We start from the raw sequence: 22,110 nt of genomic DNA, 5'->3' as shown, positions 1-22,110 counted from the left end.
GGATAACAAAAACTTTTGACACAGTTTTGAACTTTTGTTGTTTAACTGTGGGCTCATTGTCTCCGTGTTGCCGTGACACCTGACCTGGTGTTTTTTCTTTCACAGTGACCCAGAATGACTACACAATAGTTTTATCCACAGCACTGCAGGATTTATTTTGGCCCTTTTGTCCTCCCTTACTTTGTCTACATCTGAAATACATTTTCGGCATTTAGTGACTTAATGGTCCAACATTGTTTAAGTTCCTCTGAGCTGTATGTACATGTGCTTACAAACTCACGGCGAAACACAACACGCACACACACAAAAGCCCGTCACCTGAAACTACTGTATGCAGGTTTTGTAGTTTCTGCCCTCTTGGTGCAAATTTTTTCTTTCTTTGTCTCATTATGTTCCTCCAGTATCAGTCAAAGTTTCTGCTTCAGCTGAAAAATGAACAGGGACACTTAAGTTTATTATTTAAACACTGTTTTATTGACACTGTACAGCGGCTTTGGTTTATTAGTTTATTACTGTCATAAAACTAAGGCACATTACAATACTCCCGTTACTATTTTACAGTGAAACTATCGTTCACAGACACAGAAGTAGATGCTGCAAGATTAAGACTTTTTCTAAAAACTTCAGTCACTGTTAAAGGAAATAGTTTGACATATTGAGAAACGCTCTTGTTTGCTTTTATGCTGAGAGTTAGATGAGAAGACTCAGGTCTGTGCGCGTGAAGTATATTAGCATAAATTATGTTTTACACTTTGTTTTTTTTATGAATTTAAAAAAACAGATAAAGCATGTTTTTTATGAGTTTTAGAGGTGCTGGTGAGTGTCTAAGCTGTATGCTAAACTAAGCTAACAAACTACTAGCTGTAGCACACAGGATCAGTCTTCACATCCAGCTCTTGGCATGAAAGCAAATAACCGCATTTCCCAAAAATTAACATAAAATGAGAGTGAGAGCACATAAACAAAAGTTTCACACAAAAATATATCTTAATGCAAAAGGTCCATGTACCTTTTTTCTATGTTACAGATATTAATGACCACTGAGCAAAGACTATGAGACACAGTTAAAAGCCCTGGAAAAAGCTGGTAAGTGGAGTTAAGATTTCTTTGTTAGATCAAAAGAAGATAATGTTTTATATTTATTCAAACCCAGCAAAATCTACAGATAAATCTTTGGAGAAGTATATCATGATCATGAGTTTCTTTTTCCATTTAGGTGACCTTATGTCTGAAACATAAAGGGCTGGGTATCATAGTATTTAAACAACACCTGCATTAGATCTTTTTTGTACCCAGATCTAGAAAAAAATACTATTTGTATGGTTTTGCTGGCAACCATCACCGCATGCGTTGTTTAATTTAATGCAACGTGTGATTGGCGCTTTACCGCAGCAGCTACAACACATGCAGTCTGTTGTAAAAAGTGTGGTCAAATGTCATTACAGTGTTCAAAAGTATGGTTGTACTCGCGTGTGGTATTCAGTGGCATATTGTGCAAGTGAATGAGCCACATGATGGGCATCGAATGAAGTACTCTGTTAGTATCTGTATCACTTTAAAGCCACTGGTACAGCTGCAAGTATTGTAATGTTTTAAATGATACCCATCCCTAGAAATATATCGTGTTGCTGATAGGTTGAACTTGTTTTGAATACAGTTCATTCTATTTTTTGGCAGATGTAGGGCATTAAAACACAATATAAGGTAAACATAAAACAAATAGGGTCATAGTGAGATAGATTTGATCCACTTGAAGCGACATCACTGCTTCTTCTCTTCACAAACTTTGGCTCATTTTTTGTGCTCCTCAATCTGCTCCACCTCACTGGACTCATCCACCACCTTCCCGTTGATCATCGTCTGAGTGACGACTTTTACAATCTTCCTGGTCCTCACATCGGGATCCTCTGTGACACATAATCAAAGCAGGATTAGTCAAAAAAAAAAAAAAAACTCTCATTGTCTAGTGGCACAGCACTGAAAGGTTATATTTGCAATATTGAGGTTATAAGGCTGCACTGAAATGCAATATTTTAATAACTTTGGCCATCAATGCCGTCAAATGTTACCTAATGTCAGTAAACTACTTGTGTGTACCAACTTCATGCCAAAAAAAATACAAAAGGGATGAAAGACAGAAGAGATCAAATGTTTGGTGCTGTTTTGTCTTTTTCTGCTTTTATCAGATCCCGTGCAGGTATCCAAAGACCACACCCGAGGCCCAGATTCATGCGGGCAATAGGGAGAATCTGCAAAAGATTAGGAAAGACATGCTTCTGTATGTGCTCCTGAAGCCTGGGGTCATCTGATCCTTTCCTAATTTTTGCAGAATTTCGCCTTTTGCCCACATGAAAATCTGGCCTTGTGTGTGATCAGTGGATACCTGCAGTGGATCTGATAAGAGCAAAAAACAGAAGATAACAAAAACATTTGCCACTGGACCATGAGTAATGAGAGAGGAATTTACAGTATATATATTTTAAATGAAATAGCTTCTAGCATTCAATTCAATAGTAAATAATAAAAAAAGAACTTACTTTTAGGAGGTGGAGGTGTTTCTTTAACCCTGTTGGACAAAAAAAAAGGAAACTTGAGAAAAAAATCTAAGCTAAAATCTGACGGTATTATGACACTTTAAAAAAATAATTTAATGTTTTGGAAAATATGCTTACTCTTTTTCTCGCTGAGAGTTCGATAAGGAGATTGCTATCAGTCGTGTATGTTTGATAAATATGAAGCTACAGCCAGCAGCTAATTAGCTTAGCTTTAGCTCTGTCCAAAGTAACAAAACAGAGGTGATAAAACCAGTTAAACAAAAAAGTTATAATTAGTGAGTTTTAGAGGTGCTGGTGGGTGGATTTTGTTAGTGTGGGACAGGTTGGCTGTATCCCTCTGTTGCCACCTAAAGGGACATTTTGCTGCGTGCAATAGTCTTTTCTTTGTCTCATAAGACAGAAATCGCCTTTTTATTTGGAGATTTCTGGTGTTTCTCCTACTTTTCCTTGATTTTGTGATAATCTGTCCCTTGAAAGCAGACAGTCATGACCGTTTTACTGATCGTTTTATCTATCTCTTTGCAACAAAGTCAGTAAGTTTGCTGTGAATTACAAAATGTTAAATTATTACTTTAATTTGGCATGTGCAATACATGCATATTCAAGATAACCTCAAACTACATGTACTCCTGCGTAGCAAAAATAAATACCAGAAAGTGAAAAATACTTTCTTTGCAGTTACAAGAAGTTCTCGTCTGGATTAAAATCACTGGTATTTTGACACTACTCAAAGAATAAACACACAAACACAGACAGAAATTCAAACAGGTGGTGGTTTAAATAACTGTATGTGTTTCTGAGCACTGATTGTAGTTTCCCAGCGCTCACTTACATCTCCTCTCCCTCCAGCAGCCTCCTGTAGGTGGCGATCTCCATCTCCAGGTTCTGTTTGATGCGCAGCAGTTGTTCGTAGTCAGTCTTGTTGCGCTGCATGTCCAAACGCAGCTGAGACAGCTCGTCCTCCAGCTGGGTCAGCGTGGCCTGAAGACGGTCCATCTCCACGGAGTACTTGTGCCCCGTTTCTCCCAAGTTTCCCTCCAACACACCAACCTGTGAACACAAAATAAAGGTATACAGTTTCATACATTCACTGCCAAACCATGCTCATTTTTGTCACCCGCTATGCTGTGTTTACCTGTTGAGTTCATCCACTCACGCCCCCTCACCACTCAACCACAGACACTAGAGACTGTCAACATGATAATATCTCTGCATTCAATACTGTGTGCTCACTGCAAACATCCACAAGCTATATTTGCCTCCACTGAGCAGCTCTATATGCTGACCCGTGGTCACATGTAGCGGAGATTCAGACAAAACCTCGGCTTGTTTGGCTCTACATCTTGTCACACTGATTGATTATTGGTGCAAGGTGAAATTGCTGTGTACACTGTGCCACTAAAAGCTTTCCGTTGACAGGGAGAAAGCAGCTGTAATCTATAGATAACGAGTCCAATGTGTTTACAGAACAGAAGGTGAGGACGAGTTTGAGCTCTAAAGAAGTAGAGGAATGGTATTTCACATAAGACTTCATTGAATTGGTGATAATGTGCGGAGGTTCACGTGTTCAGACCTGCACCATGTGTTCATGCAGTACTGTACCTGCTTCCGAAGACTGTCCAGTTCCACCTCCAGAGCCTGCAGGAAGCGTCGCCTCTCACTGAGCTCACTTTGGGCACAACGCAAAGCCTCGTTGCTTTCTTTGACCTCAGACTGCACTGCTTCTAACTGTAGACACACATCAAAATAGTATAAGTGTAGTCTTCAGTATGTAGTCTATAATACCACAAAAAGCAAAAAATACAAGTATTAATACCAGAAAAACAAGAACTGATTCATGCAGTGACCTTCTTGAGGTACCAGGCCTCGGCCTCCTCCTTGTTCTTGCGAGTGATGCCCTCATACTGGACCCTCAGCTCAGCCATGATGGCCCCGAGATCAGGACCCTGAGCCGCATCCACCTCCACATTCACCTGCTCGTTGGCCAGACGGGACTTCATTGCATTCATCTCCTGTGAGGAATTACAGAGGAGAAACCAAAGCAGAGTTACTTTCTACCTCACAAACTGATCAACTCTAAGGCCACAGTGTCTAATTGATCTACTGTCCAGTGGTGAAAGAAGTATTTTTGGAGGCTTTCTTTCAGAAAAGTAGTAATACCACACTATAGAGTAATTTTCTGTGTTTAAGATCCTACTCAAAAGTGCAGGATTTCCCAAAAACCAATGTGCAGACTCATACAGCAGTAATCATAGTGGGAGCCAGACTTTAAGCAGAATGCATCAAAGAGGAAGCTAAAAAACAAAACGTGAAAGTGATTCTAGGGATTGTAATTAATGTGTAAAATATCACAAGGAGTAAAAATGTGATATTATATAATAGTCTTGCAAACATCATTTTGCCAAAACAAACAGGGGCATGAAAATGTCTTTGTTCTATTACTTTTTTTTGATCACCTCAGCACGTTCAAGATGAATATTAAAATAAGAAATCGTCTTCAAAGCCCACAGTCAACATCCTGGACACACCTTACTGTCTAAACTCACATAATCCCTGCTGCTGACGGACTCAGAGACGCCTGTGTGTTGTGTACTCGGGTATTGTCTTGAAGCACTGTGGCTACAGAGAAAAAGGGTGTGTTTATTCACATATATGATCATGTGTCAGAACATTGTTAAACCTTCTGCAGCCGTGTTGCTGATAGAAAAAAAAGAATGTGTTACAGCCCTTTATTTTTGGGATTTTAATCGTACTGAAATGCAAACTGGTTTCATGCAGCTCAGAGGACCCACCATGCTTCAAAGACATCTTTCATTTAAACAAGAGTACACTTGACAACTTGTAAAGTGATTATCGTGACAAGTAAACTGTCATTGATCATGTCTGGCATGACCTTCACCTTGGCAGGAATCTCACCTCGTCGTGATTCTTCTTGAGGAAGTAGAGCTCCTCCTTCAGGCTGTCCAGGTCTCCTCGCAGGGTGGCGATGATTTGGTCGTGGTCAGACTTTGCTCTCCGCAGAGCCTGACAGTCCCTCTCCACCGACTGGCACAAGGTGGCTTCTGCCTCCCATCTGCACAGGTAAACACAGCAGAGATATAAAAAAGGAGGTCATCAGAGTTTCACTTTGTGCCTCTCATGTTTTATGATTACATTTCAGTCACAGTTCAAAGAAATCCCTGCAGATCATGGAAAAAACATAAGAAAATGCTATTTAATCCAGATTTTAAGCACCCTTGAAAAGTCTTTTGTTAAACTATGTTAATATTAATTTTTTTGTCATACATGTGATCGGAGTAAATGCTTGATTCATAATGGCTGCAGGGTGTCCGTTAATTTGTGATAATGGACACCTCGTTGGGCATTGTCCCCTACTTACTTTATATTTAAGATTAGGACATTTAAGATGTTCCAGCTACAATCTTATTAAGATCTTTTTTTGTATCAATTATATGGGCAGAATACTGAATATTCTTTAATCAAGATGTGCAGAAGGGTTTGTGAGGATGTTATATATACTTTTACTGCTGCTACCTGCAGCAAGTTTTAGGAAAGATCTACAGAGATTTATTTCTCAAAAACAGAGGCCGATCTTTGTAACTTAAGTTAAATGATAATCGGACATGCACAAGTTCTCAGCTTCCTCACTTGAAGTTGTAGGTGGTAACTTGTGTCACTACATACACACAGAGGTATAGTCTATAGCAGGAATAAAACATGTTACTCTTCCATACTGCTCTTAATGGCATTTGCAAGAATCCACCAATCAGAGCGGAGGAGTCTCTGACGCCGCTGCCAAACATGTCAATCAGTGTTCAGCAACTTCTGTCAAACTGTTATACTAGGCAGCACTTATCAAATATGAATCAAGATTCTGTTACTGCATCGACTCAAATGTTTTCAGAAACATATTTTAGTTTAATCTTTAGCTGTTAAATGAGTATGTTTGCAACCCGGCTGCCATGTTGAAAAGAATCGATTGAAAATGAAGCACCGCCCACCAGCTGGAAAAAGATTTGTTATTAAAAGCTGCTTTAAACAACTAAATAAATGTTGCATTTTGTAATTTTGTATCTAAAAGTTTACAAACTGGAGGTAATGCAACACATGCAAACAGCACTACAACTAACGGTAATTTTATATCAGTATATCTGTTGATTATTTTTTCAAGTAATTAGTTGTCTGGTCTATAAAATGTTAAACAATGGTGAGAAATATTTCCCAAAGCCCAAAAAGACATCATCATGTAACTTTTGTCCACAATCCAAAAATATTCTGATTAAATGATGAGTAAATAACCCCAAAATATTCACATTTAAGACGCAGGAATCAGAGAATTTAGATTTTTCTTTTTCATCAGAAGTTACTCTAATAATTACTCTAAACTAATTAATCTATTATCAAATTAGTCGGCAAGGGATTAATTAATAGTTAATCATTGTAGCTCTACATGCCAAGAAGAGCAGGTTGCATGAAACCCGTCCCACAGCGGCTGCACACACGTGTGAAAAATACCTTGAAAACTCATACAGATATCTGCATGTCAGGTACACATGCACTTTGCTGCTAACACCATAAATCACTGCCAATTGATGTATCACTCTTTCCCATCAGGTCGCAGAACATACCATCAACACATTGTGAAAAACACCAGCAGTGGGTGAGTGTATCCTGACTCCACCATCTTCCCCTCAGCTCCACTTTGCCAACTCTTGGACTTCAGAAACTGGTGACGTCTCTCTGACCTGCACAATCTATCACGTCCCGCGCTCACGGATGGCAATCTCCGTCTCCTGCGGGTGCCTGAGCAGCGTGGGAATGGGGCTCTTATTTCGCAGCCTGACATAAAGGTCATTTATTCACATTGCTTTGCAGTCTGGCGCTCCCATGTGAACACTCACAGGCAAGTAAAAGAAAGGAACCTCTGTGTGACACTCACTTGACCCTGAAGTCGTCGGCCGCCAGCTTGGCATTATCAATCTCCAGCATGATTCGGGCATTCTCCAGCGTCTTCTTTCTCACCTGAGCAGAGAACATGGTGGGAAGTTAATAAATATCTGGCATCAAGGACCAGAGAGGATGTGTGCTTTTTACAGTGTTGTTGTTTTGGTTTATTTCATTACCTTTAGTGCTATTAATCAGCTTCAATTTTTTGGTGTGTGTTACCGAGTGTTAGAGATATCGGTCTTAGAGATGTCTGCTTTCTCTCCAATATGGTAGAACTAGATGACACGCCAAAAAACATACATTTGAAAAACTAAATAGCAATGTCTCTTTACAGAAGTCCAGACCTGGTTACTTAAGATAATCTACACACCTTATTGTGAGCAGTTTCATGTAGGAACCATTTTCTTTCTATCGAACTACACCTGCCAAGAGAATCACAGTGCAAAAGGAAGCGTGCAGCTGCTCATCGTACTTGTGACAGTGTGAGACGTAAACATTAATGGCGCCCTCCTCAGCTGAGCTGTAATGTTAGCTTGCTTATGGTGCCAGCTGAGCTTGCAGTAGATGCACGCTTTGTTTTGCAGTGATTCGGTTCGATTTTCAATTTTTTTCGGACTTTTTGAGCACCACAAGTCCAGTGCTATCTCAATCCATTTTATAGGAGAGAGGCAGACATCTCTACTGCAGATATCTTCAACACTCGGTAACTCGAACCAAAACAATCTTGATTGATAACTGGCACTACAGGTAAGAGGAGAAAGGAACTTTTTTTTTTTGGAGTAGCAAATTTAATAATTTAGGATGGTGCAGGAATTACCTGCCCTACTTTCTCTGTGACTGGCTACTACTCGGTGCCTTCCTTGTTTGGTTTGGTAAAGTTTAGGCAAGAGGAGTGCGAATGGTTAAGGCAGCCATTCCTTTGTTATCCTAGGAAAAGCAAATTTGCTTTGGGGTGAACTGTCCCTTTAATAAATGTCATTTTGCTGCCTAAAGAGTTTTGAGGGTCTGTTTTGAAGGATAATGTCGACTTGGAGGATGTATACGTTTCCATCATACTAAATTTTGAAAGTCACAGTTCTGCTGTAACAAACAAAATGAAATCTACTTTTCTTTCAGGTGCTTCATGTTGTTGTTTGGGCATCAGGTGTACAAAAGGCAAACGCAATCTGGAGGGACGAAGGTGCCCGCGTACTGAACAGATGTTCCTAAGAAGATGATACAGTGAGTACCATTACTATATGATGCTTCATCTTCATCAGGTAATATTCAACATGTGACCAAGACAGTTCATATATAGACTTTATCAGATATAACGTAGGTGTTATCTCAACATATTTCATCAAATATGTCAACATAAAAATCACTGTGGTACAATCAAATGCTCCCTGAGAGAAATTCTCTGGCAATTTAAGACACTCACCTCCTGCCCGATGACATGGGCCTGAGCCATCAACCCCTCAATGTCGTGCCCTTTTGGAGCCTTCTCCAGCATGAGCTGCTTGATCTTCACCTCCAGCTCAGCGTTGGACCTCTCCAGCGTTCGCACCTTGTCCAGGTAGTTTGCCAGGCGGTCGTTCAGGCCCTGCATGGTCTCCTTCTCGTTGGTGGCGACACCGAGGCCGTTGATAGAGAGGCTGGAGCCCAGCATGTTCAGGCCGTTGCCCATTGACACGGAGCGGGACAGAGACAGTGTGCTAATGGGGACAGGAGGCTTGGAGCGAATGCTGCGTCCGCTGTCCCTCACAGACATGCTGGAGAAGGAGGGCTGACGCACCGAGTAGCTGCGCACAGAGACAGTGGAGGCCATGGTTTCCACTGCAGGAGATTCACATTCACAACTTTTATCAGTGATCTAATGAAGCTTCATATCTACTTATCTACAAGCACAGAAAGGACCAGAAGTACAAGGTTTGTGTCAATAAGAAAGACAAAATAGCAGACCTTTAAGGATGCTTTTGATTGATTAAGAATGAAAGTTTACTTGTGACCTCTGAAACAGAATAGAAGAATTAACATTATTTCAACTTCAGTGTCATTTTATGCCTTTGTACTTGTTTTGTATTTGTTTATACTCATTTCGCCTCTGATGTTCATTTGTCATTTTTGTGTCTCTTCCTAATTGCTTTGCATCTCTAATAATTTTGCATCTCTTTCTTTGTAGTGTCTCTTTGTAGTTGTTTGGTATTTCATTGTAGTCATTTTGCCTCTCTTTATAGTCATTTTCGGTCTTCCTGTAGTAGTTATATGTCTATCTGTAACTGCGCATGTCTTTGTAGTATTTCTGTGTCCCTCTGTAGTTTTGTGTCTCTTTGCAGACGTCCAACAAGAGATGTTAACTCGCTGCAAGCAGAGGCTCAGTAGACTTGTCAGTAATTGATCCATCTCTCAGGACAACTAAAAGGACCCTGTGGTGAGTCAACTTGACTGATGGTGGCTAGACAAGTGCTAAATAATAAACAGTATGTTTTTTTTCTCCTCAGTAAGTTACTTAGAGTATGCAGAGTAATATGGAGAATCTGGCACCCCAAAAATCTAAAATCTGCCTCCTAAAATTCAAACTTCATCCCTCATTTATTGACATTAAGTGTTGATTTTATGAAGAAAAAGGAGAAAGAGGTAAAACGTACTCACATCAAGCTCAGTTCCTCAGTAGCTCTTATCTTGTGCTGCTCAGTCAGGTTTCAACCCTGATGGTGTTAGTGACTGTTTTTTGTTGCAGGACCAGATTTCACAGGTGGGTTTGTCTGCAGAGGCACGACTCTCTTTGTTAGGGTGGAGCCAGTGTTGGTTTGTCCAACCCCACAGCAACAAGGAGGAGGATGCAACGTGACACCCTGTGGAGAAGGGAAAAATATAATAATGGTGCAAATAAACTACACAGGTGGGTGTCAAAATTTTAAATGCAGCTCATTGTCTGCAGTGTTGCAAGTTTGCAAACAGCAGCTGTAAACTGATACACTTGATTTATTTACTATAACAGTAAAACTAAATCTGCCCTCCTTTCAGTCTTAATTCAGCTTGAATGTTATTATCCAAAGTAGGAGAATAAAAATACCCTTCCTAAATATTTTTGGAAATTATGCAATTCTATTATTCTGTTAAAAATTGGAAACATTGTTTATGTATGTACATACTGAGGTGTTTTTTCAGATATGGAAATTAGAAATAATAATGAAAAGAGGATAATTTCAAGAAAAACAAAACAATGGTTTAAGCTTGCGTGTATTATCTGCAGTCCTATGCAGCACAGAGACCAACTGTTAGAGCTATATTTAGCCTCATATCTTCATACAGTGACATCAACCTCCACATGTCTTAGTCTGACCTGCAGGGTGAAACTGGGAGGACAAACTGGTGCTGCTAGCAGGCCTGGAAACAGGGACCGTGCTGTCTCCACAGTGATCCCATTGAGTGTGGACACAATGCACTGAGTGATGTGAGACGCCGGCTCCACCTGAGGACAGCCCGGCGGGAGGATGGGGAGAAACGGTAGGAAGCAGAAACAATAGAGGGACAGAATGAAAAGAAAGTGAAGACCCCTGAGAAATGCAGGGCGTAGGTCCGGCTGAACTGGAAACCTGGCTTATATTCACACACACAGACAGAAACACACCTTTTTGGGCATTTGATGAGTGTCAACTGTCTCTCCGCCCTCTCTTGCTGTTATACAGTATGTAATCCCCTGTTACTTTATTGTAAAATTCCTCTGGTGAGCATTATTCTCCGAAGGATCAGATCACACAGTGACACTGACCTGGTTTACTGCCTCACATGTCTCACCCAACTCCACCCACCCCCTGCCCTGCACTCACAATCACAAAAAAAGGCTAAAAAATGGACTACAGTTATCTCAAAGGTGTTGAGATCATCCACATGATCAAATCGAGACTTTAACAGCAAATAAAGGAGGAGATGTAATTTCAGGGCAGGAAGCAGGGTGATTACATTCCTGGAGTGTTCAGTATGAAAAGCTTCTTTTGTGCTGCAATCTGACTATAGAGGCGAACACCTGTAGCTTGTGACACAGTAACATAAAATATCTTAACATTGATCTGCTGCACACAATGAGGTTGAATTATGTCCAACAAAGTCCCAAGAAAAAAAAGACAAGTCCTGTTAATTAATTAATTGCTGGACTTTTTTGCATTACATTCAGTGGGTGTTTGTAGTAATATTACCGAATATACATGCTGCAGAAAACATATCACATATATTAATTATTCATTCGTCTTAAATAATATCCATTGGGAATACATTAATATTATGACTCTCCAGTGTGTATCTGTGAGTAATTGTTGCCACATATAGCCCTAATTTTTCAACTAATCCACCATATGCAGCATGCATATGATACAGCATGGATGTACTGCCACCTTGTGGATTAAAAAACACATCACATTGTTTACAGATAGGTGCTGCATGCTGTTACTGCTGCAACAATCCTTAGTTTTAAAATAGAATAAAAAACAGTTTTCACTATGGCATTATGACATATACTGCATGTAAAGATTCACACAGATGTCTAAATTCTATACACCAATCAGCCAAAACATAAAACCACTGGCAGGTGAAATAAGTAACTTTGATCATCTTGTTGCAATGCAATGTTCTGCGGATAAACCTTGGTTCCTGACATTCAGGTGGATGCCACTTTACATGCGCCATCCGCCCAAACACTGCTGCAGATGAAGTACCCCCCTCGTGGCAGCGGTGCTCCCTGATGGCAGCGAGACATTTCACCATGTCATTCCTCAAAATACTCCTCAGGGAACATAACAAAGATTTCAAGACACTGAGCTGACCTCAACATTTTTCAGATCCCAATTTAATTGAGCATCCATAGGATGTACAGGTACTGGGGCCTCCTAGGATCAGATTTGGCTCTGACCTGTCAACAGATTTTGAGGCCAGGACAGGCTGACACCCTCAGCTCTTTGTAACGTTCCCTGGGCCACTTCTGAGCTGTTTCTGTGGTGTGACTTGGTGCATTGTCCTGCAGGGAGGGCACTGTCATCGAGGAGTGTCGTAATGAGGAGGAGTACTTGGTCTGTAACAGTGTTTGGGTGGGCGGGGCATGCCATGTGGGAGCCACATGAATGCCTGGCCCAGGATTTCCCAACAGAACATTTCTCTGTAACAAGATGATTAAATGATATTTACTTCACAATATATCGATATAGCGGTTACCCCAGAATATTATCATATTACCCTAAAGAAATGCTGTCCTGTCTCTCTCTTTTGTCTCTATTGCAGATCACCACCAGTCTGAGGGTAATGATGGCTTTACTGGTACCAGTGACTTGTACCTGCACAGTGGAAAACTACCTGAAGTCACCTACAGGACAGCCAGCATCAGAGGTACTCTGCATAATAAGCACTTTTTTTTACTACCTCTTGTAGATATATATTTTGATGCCATTAGTAAAAATGTGTGTGTAGGACACTGACACTTTGGTATTAGCAGCAATTGTTGACTACACTTTATAACAATTATTAGCAGCATGTGAAAGTGATAGTGAAAGCCAACCCTGCTTTATCTGCTTTGCACTTGGCCTTGCTGTATTTGCGGGCATTTTTTTAACGCTGTGTCTACAACTTTTATAACTTCCCTTTTGGATGCGTGCTGCTTACTGTCTGGCATCTGATTGCCCAGGAACCTCCTGCACAGCAAATTAAGACTGAAACTTACAGGCAAAGTCTCTGGAAGTAAATACACTGCCACACACTTTTAGTGGGACATAAGTGGTGTTTGAGCCATATTAATTTCTTTTAGATTTTTTTTTTAACCTTTTTGCCTTTATTTAAAAAGACATTTTAAGTGTGAAAGGGGGAGAAAGAGGGGATGACATGCAGCAAAGGATCACAGTTCAGACTCGTTCAGATTTTAGGACATCATTAGCTTAGGTCTTAGAACTTAGGACCTTTGTCAGGAGGTGCGGGGTAACCTGCACTGGCACTCTTTTTGATAAACAAGCTCTATTTTGATGCTTTTGTGTGCATTCTGGCACCTCATGTATACTTAAATTGCAAAAGCAATTCCGAGTGTGAATCACTTTATTTTTATAGTGAATTATAAAATGGTTGGGGGCCCACCCGGCAACCTTTTGGTGTCCAGATTTGGCCTGCGGGCCGTATGTTGAGTATCACTGTCCTACATCATTTGAGAGTACTGGATGTGCATTATGTAAACCTATTGGTGAGTAATTTCCACAATATCCAGTCTCTCTAGTGTGTTGTAGCGCCACCATCTGTTCCCAACATGCAGCAGACACACATTTACCCTCCGACATGCCTCAGGAGACTGATTTAGATCCTGCTCCAGCTTCTTATAAATCAAACTGAAGTGCTGCGATATTTCAAAAGCCGTTGTCATCTCCCCCAAAATAAACACATTCTGGGAACCTGCTATGGAGTCCCGTGTTTATTTTTGCATAGTGCACGGTTGGCCGTCGGCCTGGGTGAAGTGAATCATATGTTTCAGCTATTTCCTTGCTTTTCGTCAGCCCTCTTCCTGCTCTCATGTGCTACTGTAAGAGTCATAGTTTACACATGAAAGAAAGTTTCTTTGTTTACTTCTCAGAATTTCTGTAGCACACTATGAACCGACCCGTAGTCCAGAGTCAAATAAATTCATTTTGCTTTGTTTTGGCTTTGTTTGGAAACTTGATACTGAATCCAGTTGTGTGGAGCTTTTATAGCCGGGGTTAAATGGTAGGCCTGCGCAATATCCACATTTAAACAAAACACCCTGAGCCACAAAGTAAATTCATTGTGGTCCACTTTGCCTAAAGAAAGGACGTTTCACCTAAAAAAGTTCACTTGTGTAGTGTTAACCCTCCCTCTGTTGTTTGTTGACGTGGTTCTGCTCTTAAGCCTCAGACAGTCCAGTTCTGAACAACAAATTTAGACACCCTTTAGTCTGAAAGGGGCTCAAATTGCTGGTTTTCTCCCGTGTCACCAAACAGCTGATGGATGACATTACGCTGAGATGTGATGATTAAAGTGCTTCCAGAAATAAGCAGCTGTTGTTTGAGGAAAACAACTGAACAATGCACCATGAAGCACGTTTATTTGGTTGAGAACAAACTGGAAAACGAAAGAAAAGACAACAAAAAGTATAATTCTCTAATGCAAAAGTCAAGTTTACAGCTAATTAAAAGCTATCTAAACATCACCTTAAATGTTTTGAGTTTATTCTTAAAAGGTGACAGATTTAATGCCCAAAATATACATTTGAAACAGTGGGTCCTTTATTCAAATGTCGACAAACACCTTCAGTGATCAGTTTATCAGCCCCTCCAAGATGTTGCAATCAAAACAATGAAAGCAAATTTGACCAGTTCCAGAGAATTCTGCACAACCTGCAATTTTATCCAATCACTGCATTATTTTCACAAATCTGACCAATCATTTTAGGTTCCTGACATTTTGCCCAATCACAGCAGTCCCCTGTACAACAACACCGAACGCACTCCCTTGTGTCTTATTGTGAAGATGCAGGTGTAAAGGATTTTCTCCCTCTTTCACTGTATTCATAAATAACTTTGCCAATTGCTTTAAGTCACTAAGTAATTAGCAAGCCAAAACACTGTATAAATCTATATCTAGATTATTACTCTTTTAATGTCTCTGACCTTGCTCTTTTTGTGGTCCTTATTTGTTGATTGTTTCTCCTGTTTGTTTTTTTGTTTCCTATTTGTTTGAAAAACACAATCTCCTCTTCTAAGTTTCCATTATAATTCTACCTCTATTGTTGATTTTCTATTTGATTGTTTTGTAGCATCATTTCCGCCGTTGCTGCTAATTGCTACCTTCTGTCTTTTAATATGTATTCGCTGACTTGTACTATACATTTTTCTTGTGTTAAAAAAAGTTTAACCCTTTGAAACCTTGAGCGATAACACTTTACTTTTGCTGTCTTCATTTTCCTTTGCAAGTATTTAAACCTTTTAACCTTGCACAAATTGGTTTGATTTCTTTCAGAACCATAGGGAGAGGGCAACAAACAAGATATTACCCAAAAATTACTGTACATTTCTAAATATTTTCTGAATACTTTTCTAATAATACTTAACTCTTTTTTAAAACTATTTTTTAGGTAATTTTCTTGTCACCTTTTTCGGCATTTCTTGCCAAGTTTTTGTATTTTTCCACATGTTTTAGAGAGAAATCAAACCAATTTCAAGGACCAAATAGCTTGTGAAAGGCGTCTAAACACACCACAAGAAAACTGATGTCATTACCGGTTTCAAAGGGTTAAAAACATTTGCAAAAATGCAGATGTTTTTGACACGAACATCTCACATTTACCAACAGAAATTTCTGCCAAAGACCATGCACGGCTGTTCCCTGTTGTTCTGCACGAAAGCTGGGGTAAGCCAGGGCTTTAGTACCGCATGCAACATTTAAGTGGAACACAAACACTTTTCTACCACAAAACACCCAGAGGACGGCTGAAATTGGTTGACAACAGACAAGACTAATCACCATGACAGAGGCTGGTGCATCCAGATCTATTGCAAGTGATGAAAGAATCAAGTGGGTTAGATTGATTATTCATGGTTACTGGCAATGTCTGTAGTATTCACAAACCCAGAACTGTGTGGTTTTACTGTCACTGGAACAAGTAGCCTGGGATTTGTAATACATTAGAAATTGCAATGACAACATTGTAACATACATCACTAATTTTTAGAAAAGTTACTGTTAAATCGTTTAATTTTAGGGTGCAACAATCCCATAATTTTAGGGTACAAAATTCCGCCTAAAAAGCCAACAAAATCTTGGAGGAAGTGATTTATTGGCTCTATTTATTTCAGCTGTAAATGGCATTTTGTGGCTGAAATATTAAACCTTTTAAACCTGGGCAAACTGTCTTGATTTATATAAAAAACATATGCAAAAGGCAATGAGCAATTTAAGAAAAAAAAACGACACAAAACTTAGCAAAAAAATAAAAATAATAATAATAATAATAATAATGATAATAATAATAATAATAATAAAAATAATAATAATAATAATAATAGGGAGAAAAAAACTGAATAAAAAGTTTTGAAAAGGCAAAATACAAACAAAACCAAGGAAGTGACCTGAAAAAAAGTGATCAAAATAATTAATAGTTCTATAGAATAATTTTAAGTATGATAAATATGAAATAAATGTAGTTCTTAAGGACACTTTCCCATAGCTTTTTTCTTATATTCTTGTGCAAGAAAAGCAGTGTTGATCCAGGTTCCAAAGTGAAACACAAGGCTAAGCCCCACTCAAATATTTTTTATTCAGTCCCTAAAGTGCTTTTTTCATCAGGTTATCAAAGTTATCAAATGATAACTTGAGTTTTCCGACGACTATTTTACACCTAAAATTGTCATACAAAACAAAAAAGGCTTTCTGTGCTTATTTTTGCCTCTACATAATCAGTTTGGTGATACAATAAGATATCTTTAAATGTCATGAGGTATTCTCAAAATGTATTATCCAAATTCTATTTGAATTATAAATTTTAGTTATTTTAAAGTTGAAACCGAGACATTATCGTGCTCATCAGCCCTTCAGATACTTTGCATGGCATCATCAGCTCAGTCAAATAATATCCTCGAGTGAAGCGGGGAAAAAAAATTAGAAGACCATGCCAGCATATGGCAGCGTCTGAAATAAACTTGAGGAGGAGGAGGAGGGTGCTGATGAAGATGGCTCACGTTGCAATCTTCCACAGAGGTTTTGTTGACTGTTGTGCACGGGGAGAGCTCATCAGCGTGAAGGAGAGAGATGTGAATACGCAGAGACGAGGGGCACTGCAGTGTATCTGCTCATTAGGTGGGCGACGCTGTAATTCAGAGAGCGAGCGGCTCTGCAATCAGGGGCCTATTCATTAGCATGGGGGGCCCGCTTTCATCTGTAACCACTTGAAGCTGCCAATCACCGAGGCGGACGCATGACATGATGACAAAACGGGGCGGCTTAGACGCTCGGGGATGCTTGTGCATGGGGAGAAGACATGCCTAAACGCTGCCTCGAGCCCTCGTATCTGAGAGGGACTTTAATGGGGAAGAAATGTGCGTTTTTACAGTGTAGTGCTGGCAGGTGGCCCAAACTGTGTCAGCCTGATAATCATCTCTCTGCTCAGCATATAGACAGCTTTTGTTCTAAGATTTCACAAGGGCGATCGTTTTCCTGAACAGGCTTCCTCCTGGATTGAATTGATTAAAAGTGATTGATTGGGGGGAAAAAGTTTGGTTTAAAGGTAAAGTTTAGGAAAGAAGTTAAGTTCTCTATCAGTCTTCCTTTATGTATGCTAATATACAGTACACTCTAGGCTTGGGCTGTATGTAATATTTCATACCTTCCTGAAATTTTATGGCGGTGTATGATGCTATAAGTGTACAGTGCTAACCCCCACCAATGGTAAGTGTTCTACTTACTTTCAGCTTTTCAGACGAATAAATACACAAGAGAAACCCACAACATGCTAAGAAAAGTAATATTTTCACACTTATTTCTGTATTAAATGAAGAAATACAACTGTACATCTTTGGAATTCAGCTTTGTCTTGGTAATTGCCTTGTTAACTCATAAAACACAATTCATTCAAACGCGACAAGAACAAAATCAAACAAACCCAAACCGTCTCAGTTAATCTTGTTAGTGATCAGGTTATTAAGTCCACTGGTTCAACAATCACCAGCTCCGGTTTAGTCGAAATAAATCCTTAATTCACAAAGTTAGATGTAAAAAACATGCTGTTATTCCCCAGAGTCTCTAGTTGCTGGCCATCAGCTGTTTACAGTTCTGTAACTTATCCCTGCACCACTAGGTGTCACCAGTAGAGGCCAGAGACTGAGCCCTGGTGGTGCATGCTGTACACTATATACAATGAGATTAATACAAAGAGGAATGCCTGTATTTATGACAGTGTTTAGAAAAAACATGTCAAAGTAGTTGTGACATTTCAAGCAACATAGCTCTTTTGATGTCTGATGAAGAGCTGTGTTTCTCAAAACACATCAGACATGATGAAGAGCTGTGTTGCTCGAAACATTGCAACTACTTTGGTGCATTAGATAAGTGAGAACTGGAGCCTTGAAGCGTGCGAGCCATTTTTTTGCATTTTAACTATTAAATATGCTCACTTTCATTTTAGCACCTGCTCCAAGTTTGGATGGGATGTGCGTGCAAACTTTTGCCTCAATATTGAAAAACATACCCTCAGGATTTGTAAATACCCAGATATACAGTAATACTGTGATACTGCCCAAGCCTAGTACACTCCCACACAAAGACACACATACATGTAGCTACCTAGATGTCCAACAGTGATGCAGACACACACCTGGTCCAGTCAGTGTGTGGGCATCTTTAATGAAATCTCTGAGTGGTATAAGGGAACCATTGTGTGATCTGCTGTCTGTGTGAAGGCACTGCTGGGTCAAACTGTTGTGTTTCTGACATTCCTGCTCTTCTGCAAGCAACAGGGGAAACACTGCTGTCACTTGAAACTGTATTAATGCAGATGTGATAGCACTCATGCTGATGCAATTGTGATGTGTGTTCACTTGTTTTAATCCCTCAGAGGGAAACCTGTTCAGAACTGATCAAAATTTCAACCAGCAATCTTAACAATCAGGGATTGTCCCCCTAAATCACAGATACTCAACATATGACCTGCGGGCCAAATCTGGACCCAAATAAGGTGCCGGGTGGGCCCCCAACCATTTTATAATTCACAATAAAAATAAATCACACTAGGATTTTTTTGTACTTTTAGTATACATACGATGCCAGAGTGTATAAAACAACATCACAATAGAGTTTTTTTTTTTTTAATAAAAAAGTGCCAGTGGAGGATCCCCCACACCCCCTGATAGGTCCTAGCTACGCCACTAATGTCCTGAAATCCTAGAAACCTCCTAAAATCCAAGAAATGTGCTAAAATCTGAAAAAGGTAATAAAATCTGATAAATCTCCCAAATTCAGAGAGATGTAAAATCCTAGAAACATCCTAAAATCTTAGAAATGTCCCAAAATCTGAAAAAAACCCAATGTCCTAATAATCAGAGAAAGTTGTAAAATCCCAAAATTCTAGACACATCCTAAGTTCTGAGAAAGGTCCTAAAATCCAAGAAATGTCCTTAAATCCTAAAAATGTCCTAGAATCATAGAGATGTTGTAAAATCTGAAAAAACATCCTAAAATACTAGAAATGCCCTAAAACCCAAGCAATTTGGTAAAGTCTGAGAAATATCCTAAAATCCCCAAAATGTGTTAAAATCTTACAAAGGTGCTAAATCCGATATATGTCCTAAAATGCCAGAAAAGTCCTGAAATCCTAGAAACATGTATGAGACTGACTCCTGACCTCTAATTTTACAAAAGTGACCCCTAAGCAAAGCAAGCCAAGTATCCCTGCCCTGATTCATTAAACAGAGTGGCCTACTTAGTTATGTAGGAAAATGTCCTTCGACAGATGTGTTACCTATAGGCTACAAAACAGGAGTTGTTACACCCTGTAAGAGCCATTTCTACTAAGCCCCTATAATTCCCATTTTATTGAGAGACCTGAATGCATCACCTGACCTGGTTTTTAGGATCCTCTCATATAGGCAGGTGTGCCTTCGTGCCGTCGTGTGTTTCATTAAATCTTCCGCTAATATCGTTGTTCACAAATTAGTGTCGCACCCTTCCCATTAATTCTTACGTTGTTTTCGCAAAGACCTGTTTATTTTGAGAAATTGTTTGGCGTTTCGGTTAAATTTCGTTTGAACGCGACAGTAAAACAAAATCAGTTTAGCTTCACCCAGCAACTCTTGATACATCCTACAAATTAATGGACACCTGAAGCACCTTGGATCATCAAAACATAAGAGTGAGTACAACCATTTATTTAAAAGCCGCAGTACAACCATTATAAACTAATGTTTCACAAACATTATCATAACAACCCAAACACACGATGCTGAAGTTAGCTTCCGATTCGTAGCTTCCGATTCAGCAGTAGAGGGGACCCTCGGTTTTTTGGTGTTGTGACACCATGTTTGAAACTTAAGATAAAGCCTCAACGTTAGAAACCCACTTTCACATCTGTGAAACCTATATTCTTTTTGTGAAAATGCAAAAAAAAACAGGATTTATTTATTATTATTATTTTCTTTTACATCTAGACCACATTGAACCAGGTCCAAAACAAAAACCACTACACCTAGACAGGTCAAATCTGGACTAGATTATCTCAGAGAAGCTAAAGATTGTTTAAAACACACTTTCACATTTGTAAAACCTTTATTCAGTTGGTGAAATACACTAATACAGTGTGCAGTCTGCCTCAGCAGCGTTATGTACCCAACATTAAGATCAGTGGCGTTTTTTAGGTGGAAAATAGTGACGCAACAACTGAAAATTGCACAATTTGATGCTATTTCACGTTTATACACACAGTTTAACATAAGTGGAGTTTGGAAGGTTACTTTTGAAATGTAGTCACAAATGAATAGATACCCTGATAAAATTGTAATAAGTTGTGAGACTACTTAAATATCTTAATCAAAGTAATTACATTTTATTACTTTCCAAAACAAATGGTTTAAGCAGACCAATGAAGCTGAAAAGACCTAAAAACATACTAAATTTATCTCAGTGGCATTGCTGAGTGGGGTTGTCCAAAAATTTGCCAGAAGAAGGCATCCCTGCACCACAAAAAGGTGTAGACTAAAGCAGCAGAATTTATGTTTTATTCAAGATATAAACGTTTTACTGAAATTTTTTTTTTCATATGCAACCCCTTTTAAACACCAACATTTTGATTAGTAACTGTAATTTAATTAGACATTTATTTCTCAATAACTGTAACTGATTACAATTGCATTTATTTTGCAATTTAATTACTGTAACTAGTTACATATAACAAGTTACTCCTCAACACTGAACGCTTGTGATCACAGTAATCCGCTGGGCACTTACCTGTTCACCTCAATATGCGGCCAGACCCGTAGAATAAACAATGGACACTTTGATTAAATTGTTTTTCATGACATCTATTGCACGTCTGTTTGTCCTGGAAGAGGGATCCCTCCTCAGTCGCTCCTCCTGAGGTTTCTACCATTTTACCCCCTCGTTATAGTGTTTTTAGGGAGATTTTCCTTTGTTAGTGTGACTGTCCTAAGACAAAGGGGTGTTGTATGCTATAAAGTACTGTGAGGCAAATCGTGATTTGTGATAATGGGCTTTATAAATAAGACTGACTTGACTTGACGATAACTCTGCGTTGGCCCAGTTTCACCTCAGCGTTGTCCTGTTGTCTCATGTTTGGTAATCCTCTCAGGAAGGTGCCTGAGAGCCTGAAAGTCTGTTTTTCACCAGGTACAATCCCATCCAAGCAACACATGGGACGCATTAAAACAACAACAACGAGCTAACAAGCTGACATTAACAATTAACTTTAGCCATTTTCCCCCCAAAAGAGCCAATCCATGTTAAAGTCTGATTATTTTTATTTATTTATTTTTTTTACCAATGGTTGGGTTTATAGCGGTGCGACCCGGCTGGTCGGCACTTCAGCCTTTTCTTCAAAAGGCAGACTTTCTGTTTGCTGTAGAACATGATCTAAATAATT

The 22,110-nt window shown here is 39.4% G+C and overlaps 1 protein-coding gene and 1 long non-coding RNA gene across 3 annotated transcripts in view; one reads left to right on the top strand and one right to left on the bottom strand.

Annotated features, from left to right (window-relative positions):
- Positions 1–451: 451 nt before the first annotated feature.
- On the bottom strand, positions 452–10,266 carry krt1-c5 (keratin, type 1, gene c5). Of its 2 annotated transcripts, none has more exons than XM_042488339.2 (9): positions 10,134–10,266; positions 8,923–9,317; positions 7,495–7,577; positions 5,472–5,628; positions 4,403–4,567; positions 4,158–4,283; positions 3,388–3,605; positions 2,538–2,566; positions 452–1,907 (listed from the first exon to the last, which is right to left on the bottom strand). In XM_042488339.2, exons 2-9 carry the CDS (start codon positions 9,307–9,309, stop codon positions 1,792–1,794), a joined length of 1,281 nt encoding a protein of 426 aa, XP_042344273.1. In that variant the 5' UTR covers positions 9,310–9,317; positions 10,134–10,266; the 3' UTR covers positions 452–1,791. The 2 variants fall into 2 exon arrangements, with proteins under 2 accessions (XP_042344273.1, XP_087932621.1); XM_088076495.1 differs by lacking the exon at positions 10,134–10,266 and adding an exon at positions 9,444–9,808.
- Positions 7,676–22,110, top strand: part of LOC148189711 (uncharacterized) — a 33,798-nt gene continuing 19,363 nt past the window's right edge. The window contains exons 1-7 of the long non-coding RNA XR_015776383.1: positions 7,676–8,249; positions 8,619–8,723; positions 9,818–9,912; positions 10,222–10,383; positions 10,822–10,991; positions 12,756–12,860; positions 15,819–15,875. This is a non-coding gene — a long non-coding RNA (uncharacterized LOC148189711). The remainder of the gene's footprint in view (positions 8,250–8,618; positions 8,724–9,817; positions 9,913–10,221; positions 10,384–10,821; positions 10,992–12,755; positions 12,861–15,818; positions 15,876–22,110) is intronic.

Source organism: Plectropomus leopardus, chromosome 4 (assembly GCF_026936395.1).
Source record: "Plectropomus leopardus strain MGB_pleo_1.0 chromosome 4, ASM2693639v1, whole genome shotgun sequence".
Taxonomy (NCBI): domain Eukaryota; kingdom Metazoa; phylum Chordata; class Actinopteri; order Perciformes; family Serranidae; genus Plectropomus; species Plectropomus leopardus.
The sequence above is the reverse complement of the archived record's forward strand: the minus strand, read 5'-3'. Positions and strand labels throughout refer to the sequence as shown.

Bases quoted from the DNA above. Each gene is read 5' to 3' on its own strand.
- krt1-c5 (XM_042488339.2), bottom strand. From the start codon at position 9,309: ATGGCCTCCACTGTCTCTGTGCGCAGCTACTCGGTGCGTCAGCCCTCC. The intron at 4,568-5,471 runs GTGAGATTCCTG...AATTCCTCACAG, and splicing joins TCAAGAAGAATCACGACGAG to GAGATGAATGCAATGAAGTC. The intron at 2,567-3,387 runs GTAAGTGAGCGC...TTTGTCCAACAG, and splicing joins CTGCTGGAGGGAGAGGAGAT to GGTTAAAGAAACACCTCCAC.